The following is a 9,595-nucleotide window of genomic DNA, read 5'->3' as shown; positions in this document are numbered from 1 at the left end:
CAAACCATGTTCAATCAATTGAATTTACCACAGGTGGACTCCAATCAAGTTGTAGAAACATCAAGGATGATCAATGGAAACAGGATGCCCCAGTGCTCAGTCTCAAAGTAAAGGGTCTGAATACTTATGTTAAGGTGTTTATTTTGAATACGTTTGAAAACAAATCTAAAAAAAAGTTTTTGCTTGGTCATTATGGGGTATTGTGTGTAGATTGAGGACAATTTTTATTTAGTCAATTTTAGAGTAAGGCTGTAATGTAACAAAATGTAGATAAAGGGAAGGTGTCTAAATACTTACCAAATGCATTGAAGGACAGTTCTTACTGTGACTCGGCTCTATGCTCTCCAGTATCAGAGTAGAGGAAAAGACAAGATAATGGACCATTTCTTCATGACCCTTACCCTGCTCAGCCTCAACACCTGTTCATTTTGAGGGCCCACTAAGCCCATCTGAAGCAGAATGGCAACCAAGAACTGACCAAATGAAATGGTCAGCCATGCAGACTTCAAACCAAATATCACTTTTAGGGAAAATGAATATAGGTCTGCATTAGATTTGTCCATGTGACCAATAAATTGCTATCCCCCTCCAACCGCGTCATGTTGGCCACTCCCACCAATTTCACTTACTAGCTTCTGTAGAAACTGGGGCAGATTGACTCTTGTATGCATTATTTCTGTGAATCTGTACCATGTCTCGATTGAGCTAATTTGCCCCCTTTAACAATGTAATCTGTCTGACATTTAATATAAATGCATGCAATCGGCAGACATTGTGCTGCTTCCAAAAACAGGCTGGTAAATATTTAGTTTTTAATATCAAATGTCTCTGATCCCTCAGAGGATGACCAGCACTACACAAAGTAGTCTGGGACAACAAGAATACCCACAAAGCGAGGAGATGTTTTTATGTCCTTTTATTGGTAGTAAAAGCAGTTTGATCCTCTAGTAGAGGCGCTGGGGCTTTCCCATGGTGCTTTTGACGTAGAGGGCACGGACATTCTGCCAGTTCTTCTTCAGCAGAGACACCAGGAAGTTAACTGCCAAGTGGATGTTGTAGACCAGCTCCTCCTCAGACATCTTCACGTGACCCACAGCCACTGCCAGACACAGCACCTGAAATAGAGTGGCGAGGAGATTGGGTCATGTTACACTGGCAGGTAGCCTAGCAGTTAAGAGCATTGGGCCAGTAACCGAAAGGTCCCTGTTTTGAATCCGCGAGTCGAATAGATAAACAATCTGTCGATGTGCCCTTCAGCAAGGCACTTATCCAGAGTGACTTACAGGAGCACTTAAGGTTAAGAGTGTCTGCTAAATGCTAAAATGTAAATGAACAGGCGGATACATAAATGCATTGATCCTACAGACTGCATGTATCCATCATGTAACATCTGCAATAAAACTATCTGTCACCAGACCGATTCATACCTTCTTCATCTGGAACTACATATCTGTCACCAGACCGATTCATACCTTCTTCATCTGGAACTACATATCTGTCACCAGACCGATTCATACCTTCTTCATCTGGAACTACATATCTGTCACCAGACCGATTCATACCTTCTTCATCTGGAACTACATATCTGTCACCAGACCGATTCATACCTTCTTCATCTGTAACTACATATCTGTCACCAGACCGATTCATACCTTCTTCATCTGGAACTACATATCTGTCACCAGACCGATTCATACCTTCTTCATCTGGAACTACATATCTGTCACCAGACCGATTCATACCTTCTTCATCTGGAACTACATATCTGTCACCAGACCGATTCATACCTTCTTCATCTGGAACTACATATCTGTCACCAGACCGATTCATACCTTCTTCATCTGGAACTACATATCTGTCACCAGTCCGATTCATACCTTCTTCATCTGGAACTACATATCTGTCACCAGACCGATTCATACCTTCTTCATCTGGAACTACATATCTGTCACCAGACCGATTCATACCTTCTTCATCTGGAACTACATATCTGTCACCAGACCGATTCATACCTTCTTCATCTGGAACTACATATCTGTCACCAGACCGATTCATACCTTCTTCATCTGGAACTACATATCTGTCACCAGACCGATTCATACCTTCTTCATCTGGAACTACATATCTGTCACCAGACCGATTCATACCTTCTTCATCTGGAACTACATATCTGTCACCAGACCGATTCATACCTTCTTCATCTGGAACTACATATCTGTCACCAGACCGATTCATACTTTCTTCATCTGGAACTACATATCTGTCACCAGACCGATTCATACCTTCTTCATCTGGAACTACATATCTGTCACCAGACCAATTCATACCTTCTTCATCTGGAACTACATATCTGTCACCAGACCGATTCATACCTTCTTCATCTGGAACTACATATCTGTCACCAGACCGATTCATACCTTCTTCATCTGGAACTACATATCTGTCACCAGACCGATTCATACCTTCTTCATCTGGAACTACATATCTGTCACCAGACCAATTCATACCTTCTTCATCTGGAACTACATATCTGTCACCAGACCGATTCATACCTTCTTCATCTGGAACTACATATCTGTCACCAGACCAATTCATACCTTCTTCATCTGGAACTACATATCTGTCACCAGACCGATTCATACCTTCTTCATCTGGAACTACATATCTGTCACCAGACCAATTCATACCTTCTTCATCTGGAACTACATATCTGTCACCAGACCGATTCATACCTTCTTCATCTGGAACTACATATCTGTCACCAGACCGATTCATACCTTCTTCATCTGGAACTACATATCTGTCACCAGACCGATTCATACCTTCTTCATCTGGAACTACATATCTGTCACCAGACCAATTCATACCTTCTTCATCTGGAACTACATATCTGTCACCAGACCAATTCATACCTTCTTCATCTGGAACTACATATCTGTCACCAGACCAATTCATACCTTCTTCATCTGGAACTACATATCTGTCACCAGACCGATTCATACCTTCTTCATCTGGAACTTGATGGTGGATTTGACCTCATCAACCTTGATGTTGAGGTTCTCGTTGTGGGTGAGCAGGGAGGGGAATTTGCCAGCCTTGTTGAGCCCAGGCCCCAGGATACGAGGGATCTGCTTGATCAGCGATTCAGAGGCCAGGAAGGCATCATACTTCTTGGCTGTTCGGCAGAGATTAGAGTCAAGAACAAAACTATCAAGACCAGAGATGGACCCAGCGCTTCAGGACAGGGGAAATGTAAGACTAATTTAAATGCGGATAAACAGTAGCAAGACCTAGACAGATCATAAGATGGACTATCTGGAAATTACTTGAAGCACCACTCACCCAGTTTCTTGACCATTTTCTTGTTCTTGTTGAGTTTCTTGAGGGCCTCAATGTCCATGTGGGGCAGCTCTGCAGCCTTGGCCTCGTCACAATGCTGCTGGTCTCCCAGGATGCACACAGAGAACTTGGGCCTGGGGGTGGTCTTCAGTCTATAGGGGAAATTCAGAACAGTTGACAACCATATGGCACACCAGTAAAGCTCAAACCACATAACAGGGGGGGGGGGGGGGGGGGACTTCACCATATGGCCATGCTAGAATTTAACATTAATAGACATTTAAAAAAAAGACAAGAATCCGGTGTTTCTACATCAAACCGTTATTATATTTCAGTCTCTGATGTATATAAAGTGTAATACTGGGATGCAAAATCAAAATGGAATACATTAAATATATCTGACATGGTACGTCTTTTTATGCCCATAAAACATATATGAGGTGTATACTTATGTCAATGTGGATTTGTTTAAGACAACCAAAAATCACTTTGACCCTGATTTAGTCAACTGCAGTGAAAGGCTAAACCTAACTTTACCCAATCCTTCCCCAAACCAATATCCTTAACGGTACACCACTAGCTTGTGTACTTCCTGACTAGACAAGTCACTTCCACCCTTCAACATTGCTATCCATTGACTCCCCAAAACGGACGAAATCCAAACCCAGAGGGACGACGAAGAGTACTCTGTAGTCTTACCAGAACCACAGACCAGCAACACCATTACCTAAAATGGTCGGCTCGAGGGTGGGCACAAAGACCCCCCCCCTTGCCTCCTCTCATGTTTTAAGACCCAGGGTAGGGGTCCGCCCGCTGGTTCCCTCCCCCATGGCGAGGTTCAGACAGACTACCCAGAACACTTCTGCACCATCTGTCCCACAACAGCCCTGCTATTGGAATTTAGTTTCTGTATGAGTTAGTGAATGTGTATAAGACATGCTGCAAGAGTGTGTCTGAGAGATTGTACATTACTAGATAAGTGTGGATCTTGAGTGTGCATAAAGAGGACTGGGTTTGAGCCAGTGAGCTTTTAATGTCCAGATCAAGGGGCCGAACCAGGCCCGTTCACATTCAGGACTAAACGGGGCAGACAGGCAGAAGGATGGGTGATACAGGAAAGAGGCCAAACCTGACTGTGCCAGAGAAACGCTTGTCCTTCTGGGGATCATAATTCTTCAAGCTGATCTGGAGCTCTACAGACTCTGTGAACCTTTAGGAAGACAAAGCAAACCAATCAAGATCATCACTGAGACTTACCCGAAATTAGGGATTGTGACATAGCATGCATTCTTTTATTAAAATGGCCACACCACCGTGCAAAAGTTGCTAATGGTACACTAGAGAAAGGGTCTTACTTGCGTGGCTTGGCAAGAGATCCCGCCTGGACCTCCTTGACCACCTCATAAAGCATATCCCTGGATACCTTGCTGTAATTAAACACAAAATGTTATGGAGTCAGAATGCCAATGTCAGTGTACATAATTATGCATAAATGTTTAGCCAAATGACTAATTCATCAATATTAGCGCCCCCACATCCCATTGAACTGACTTGACACCATAGCAGATTCTCGATAGTAGTCGACAAACCGGTAGACTAGAGTACTTATAAAAGCCAGTAAAATGTACAAATCACAACGATTACAACATTAGCCATGTCGTCATGTACGACACTACTTAATTCAGTTCGGAACATAAACGATTACGATTTCATGTTAGATGGATGTGGATTTGTCCGTAGTGTTAGCATTCAAGCTAGTCGCACTATGGCAAAAGCTAGCTACTGTAACTACACTCCAAACACTGCTCATGAGGTTCAAAGTGAACACGGTTATACTGCGGAGTTAGTAAGTCTTAAACTGATCACTGACAACAATATAACATGTCTAACTTGTTGTTTGTTTTTTACTTGCGATTTCCTCTCACCTCATATTGACGGTACTGCTCTCACGCGACAGAGCATTGAAAAGAAGGAAGCAGGTGCAGTCCGTCGCAAGTTATAGACGTATTTCCGTGGCGTAAATTCTGCGATTTCCGGGACGGCCATATTTGTAGTTTTTCTTCTCGTCTCTAACCTATTTTATGAAATTAATATATGGATTTAGACATGTATATCACTTGCAATAACAATATGCTAGCTAAAGCATGTGAAAATACTATACATAAGACCTATAAAAGAACAAATAAAGTATTTAGTCATAATGTGGCATTGGAGGCACAGTGAGATATTTATTACTGAACTGTGACCTGCCTTGCCCATGTGATCTTCTATAAAATCCAATGTCCATTTATAAGACAAAGTAGAGAATAGGGGACGCTACACAGGTAAGACTGATGCCCTTAGGCTACAGCGACAAGCGGATTGATGAGAGACTTGTGTTAACACATAAGCCATGTCTATCATCAATCATAACACCCAAAAATTGTCACAATGCCTGTAAACTAAGTGCTTATGCACTAACTTTTACAGTCTCATATTCCTATTCCCATGCAAATGCAGTGGGGGGCTATAGCAGTCTGATGTCAGGTTAGGGTTTACAGGAAGAGGGACACTATGTAGTGGTCCACCCAGACTACCCCCCCCCCCCCCCCCCCTCGGTGGGCTCCATTCAAGTTCAAGTTTGATTGAACTGATCTGTGTGTAGGCTGGATACCGCAGCCGGAGTCCAGCCTGTCCGTGAAAAACAACGGCTGGAAGGTCAGCGAGGTCTCCTCAAAGGAAACGCTGTCTCAGGAAGGAAGCCAGGGGTCCGCCAGGCTGTCCAACACGTGACAGTCGATACACACAAACCTGACCCATCCCGTTGTAGAGGATTGGTTGTATTTATCTTGCTCTCACACATGCACTAGAACTTATAAAGTGCACTACTTTTGACCAGAGACACTTTTTTTGGTTGATGTTCCTTGACATTACGATATAAACATGTGTCAAACATTTAACATATGAGATTTTGTCCAATAATTGAAAACGAGAACATCACATGTAGTTGAACAAGTAAGAAGAAAGCAGAAGACATCAAAAGTATTAACCAATGTTTTTTAATCAATCCTTTATAGGAAGTTCTATACCAAAGGTAGAAATCCTATACTTTCCCTCAGACGTTTAACACCATGTGTTTATACAATGTTAAATAGGGGGAAATGCACAGTATTGCTGTGGTAGACCGTAGAATATTTCAGACCTGTGCTGTTGTGCTCATACATATGTATGCAGAAATAAAATCATTAGACAAAACTGACAATTTTTCAAAGAAAATGTACACAATTTAGCTTTTTTCTCATGCAGCAGTACTACCTTGCTGACATTTCATAGTAACTTGTTCTAGTCAGTAACTGAAACGTTTTTTAAAAATCCCTAGAAGTTTATGAACACATCAAATGTGTAATAATAACTAACCACAGGCGGTCCGTGACAATGACATTTCTAGTGGCACCAGGAAAAAAAAAGCAGGAAAATAAAATGATTCATACTGAGAGAAAGGAAGAAGGTAAGAGAATTAAAGAAAGATGAGTACAGGGAGAGAAAGAACCCCCCCATCCGCCCCAGGGTACACTGACTCCAAGTGGATACAGCACTCTAACCAGAACAGGTGGTTCAACACTGTCACTTTATTATTATCATTGTCTCAACGGTTTCTGCAGTTAGGTGAGCATCAGATCACTCATTTGTGCTTTATCAACTCCCTGTGAGCAGAAATAAAGCGCTTATTCAAGAGATATCTATAACCTCTCTACTGTATAGGCAAGGAGTCACATATATCATGTCCTCCCCTTACTCGTGCTAGAATAAACTTTTTTAGCAATTTTAACGTCACAATATAGAAAATAATAAAAACAGAAACATACATGGTTTTGCATATCATTTACATAATTGCTATGCACAGTAGGAAGTGCAGTATTTCATCAGTTACCATAAATTGGCTGACCTAAAAGAATGAGAATAAACCTTTTTCCTCTCATGGCAATTTAGATTGGTCCCCCTGCTGCCATGCATCTCTGAATTCTGATGGTTTGTCTAGAAGTAATTTTCTAGAAGTAATTTTTTGACCGTTGCAATGTATTTCAACTCTTAAAATGCTCACTTACTCCCTTCAATTGATCATGATGTAGATGGGTACAATCTATATCATTTGACCTGGCCTTTGTAGATCAGTGAAGAAGTGAAAGAACCAAGGGAGAAAGATCCATTTTTCTCTAAGTATTATGAACGGGTCATTCCCGGAACTGAAGTTAGACTGCGTGGGGGAGCGATAGCTGGCCAAATCCATAGCACCATACTTAGCGGAAGAATAAGAAGAGAGGAAAAGAAAGAAAGCGGGAAGCTCATAATATGAGAAAAGTACTGTTAGAGTTTGGCTTGTCGACTGTGTGCAGTTAACAGAACACCACCTGGCTGAAAAATAATATATACATACCATACTTCAATTATACATAATTAAGTAAACAGAAGTAAAATCAGGCATTCAAAACGTCTTATACAGACACTGTGATCAGGTTCACCTTCACAGTATGACAACACAGCATCATCCCATGGTTTTAGACCCATCAGTTGTACACAAAAGAAAACATAAAAGGTATTGAGGTTAGGATGTTGTAAGAATCTATAAATGTATGTGTCCATTGAAAAGTGAGACTGACTGGACTGTGTGCTTCCTGGTCTAACAGGAGAAGGGCTGGGGGTGGACCTCAAATGGAGGAGATTCATATATAAAAGGCATACACAAAAATCACAGCTCCTACTATCACACATTCTCTGGGGGTGTGACGATGGATTTTGTTCACTAGCACAGAAGGGAGGTTCTTCGAACCCGGGACTGAGTTATCAAACAAATCCAAACCGTTCTATGATTAGATCAGTGGGAGGTTGAGGGGTGTGAATTTATACACATGTGGAAAGGAGAGCTAAGGGGGGTTTGGTGATAGCTTATCCCAGTGTTATGGCCTTAGGATGATAGGGACGGACGGTCAAGGGACAACTATGGTTGCCGACAACCCTCATTTGTACAGGCAAGCAGAACCAGCATTTTTCTGAATATCAGCATCATGACTTCTCAGGAAGTTTGTAACACAAACAATGGCAGAACAAAGTCTGGTAATGACCCTGAACCGCAGGGTTAAGAATGTGTTGACCGTTGTAAAAAACACTGCGCATCGAGAGAGAATACAAAAATATGCTGTATAAAAAGAGCAACGCTGATCATCCTTGTAACATTTAGGGGGAAAAGAGGACTCTTGGTTTTGTTCTGGCGTTGGTTGTTGAGCTGTTTGGTATTCTCCTGGAAATGAATACCTCGACACTGCACCTTCACCACGTTCAGAGCAGGACACTACAAGCCCTTCAACTGCATCAGTCCTGTCCAACCACAGTTAAAGGCCTGCAATACAACAGCATCCACTTGAAACAGCGCAAATCACCTTCTATTTCGGGCACCCAAACATGTTTAATATGTGGTAGGGTGTATGTTACTCTGTATGTCTCCCATCAGTCTCTTGCTCCATTCCAGGTCAGTACATGTCATTCGTACAGTCTAGAGAGCCTGATGAAGGCAACTTGCCTCCCAAACTACGGTGATTTATAATCAATCAATTGCATCTGAACAAGAGTGTGCAGCTACATATACATAGTTATAACTCCCACCAGCCAGCGTTTTCCTTTATTCTTTTATTGAGAAGTCAGAATAAACACTGACACACATGATTCAACTGATCAAGGTCGTGGTTGATTGGCTGATGAGGTGAATAGTGTGTTAATGATGGGCTGGAACAAAAACATGCACTCCCTGTGACTCCCAATCCCAGGAGTGAGTGAACACTGCTGCTGTACTAGGAAGCTAAACCAGTCCAGTCAGTACATGTCCTTGTAGATCTCCTGCAGCAGCGGGTGAAGCGAGGTCTCTGACTCGGTCTTCTTGATCTTCTGGACCAGCATGGCGTTCTCAGTTACCAGCTGGCGCAGGTCAGCCATCTTGTTGAGCAGCTTAGGGAAAAGGTACTTTGAGTCAGTGTGGTTGGCCAGCAGGTGCTGGTCCAGGGCCTGCAGGATGCTGTCCTGAATCTCCTCCACCTGCTTGATGTTTATCAGCCCCGGACGGTCTGACAGGAGGAGAGAGAGGGAAAGGATGGGAAGAGGAGAGGGGCGAGAAAAGGAATGGGGAGAGGGAGGTAAGTATCTGTCAACTGGTAGAAAACAAACTTATATTTTAGTCTTCTGATGATAGTATAGGGGTTAGGGTTATTAGGACAGTGTATTGTGGTAG

At 42.4% G+C, this 9,595-nt stretch overlaps 2 protein-coding genes across 6 annotated transcripts in view; both read right to left on the bottom strand.

Annotated features, from left to right (window-relative positions):
• Positions 1–901: 901 nt before the first annotated feature.
• Positions 902–5,363, bottom strand: LOC110528390 (large ribosomal subunit protein uL1). Its single transcript, XM_021610421.3, has 6 exons — positions 5,265–5,363; positions 4,695–4,766; positions 4,469–4,549; positions 3,343–3,491; positions 3,003–3,175; positions 902–1,115 (listed from the first exon to the last, which is right to left on the bottom strand). Exons 1-6 carry the CDS (start codon positions 5,267–5,269, stop codon positions 945–947), a joined length of 651 nt encoding a protein of 216 aa, XP_021466096.1. The 5' UTR covers positions 5,270–5,363; the 3' UTR covers positions 902–944.
• Positions 5,364–6,361: 998 nt separating this feature from the next.
• Positions 6,362–9,595, bottom strand: part of pparda (peroxisome proliferator-activated receptor delta a) — a 44,564-nt gene continuing 41,330 nt past the window's right edge. For 4 of the 5 annotated variants that reach the window (XM_021608229.3, XM_090239492.1, XM_090239494.1 and 1 more), the window contains exon 8: positions 6,362–9,431. In XM_021608229.3, coding sequence (XP_021463904.2) covers positions 9,184–9,431 — 248 coding nt within the window. In that variant the 3' untranslated portion in view covers positions 6,362–9,183. 5 annotated transcript variants of the gene reach the window in all.

This window comes from Oncorhynchus mykiss, chromosome 7 (genome assembly GCF_057628025.1).
Source record: "Oncorhynchus mykiss isolate SJ-2025 chromosome 7, ASM5762802v1, whole genome shotgun sequence".
NCBI lineage: Eukaryota > Metazoa > Chordata > Actinopteri > Salmoniformes > Salmonidae > Oncorhynchus > Oncorhynchus mykiss.
Note: the sequence above shows the minus strand (reverse complement) of the source record. Positions and strands in the feature narration are given on the sequence as shown.

What these genes read in the sequence shown, in the direction of transcription:
- LOC110528390 (XM_021610421.3), bottom strand. An exon ending in TCTCTTGCCAAGCCACGCAA is followed by an intron (nt 4,550 to 4,694) that starts GTAAGACCCTTT and finishes GTCTTCCTAAAG; the next exon opens with GTTCACAGAGTCTGTAGAGC. An exon ending in GAAAATGGTCAAGAAACTGG is followed by an intron (nt 3,176 to 3,342) that starts GTGAGTGGTGCT and finishes TCTGCCGAACAG; the next exon opens with CCAAGAAGTATGATGCCTTC.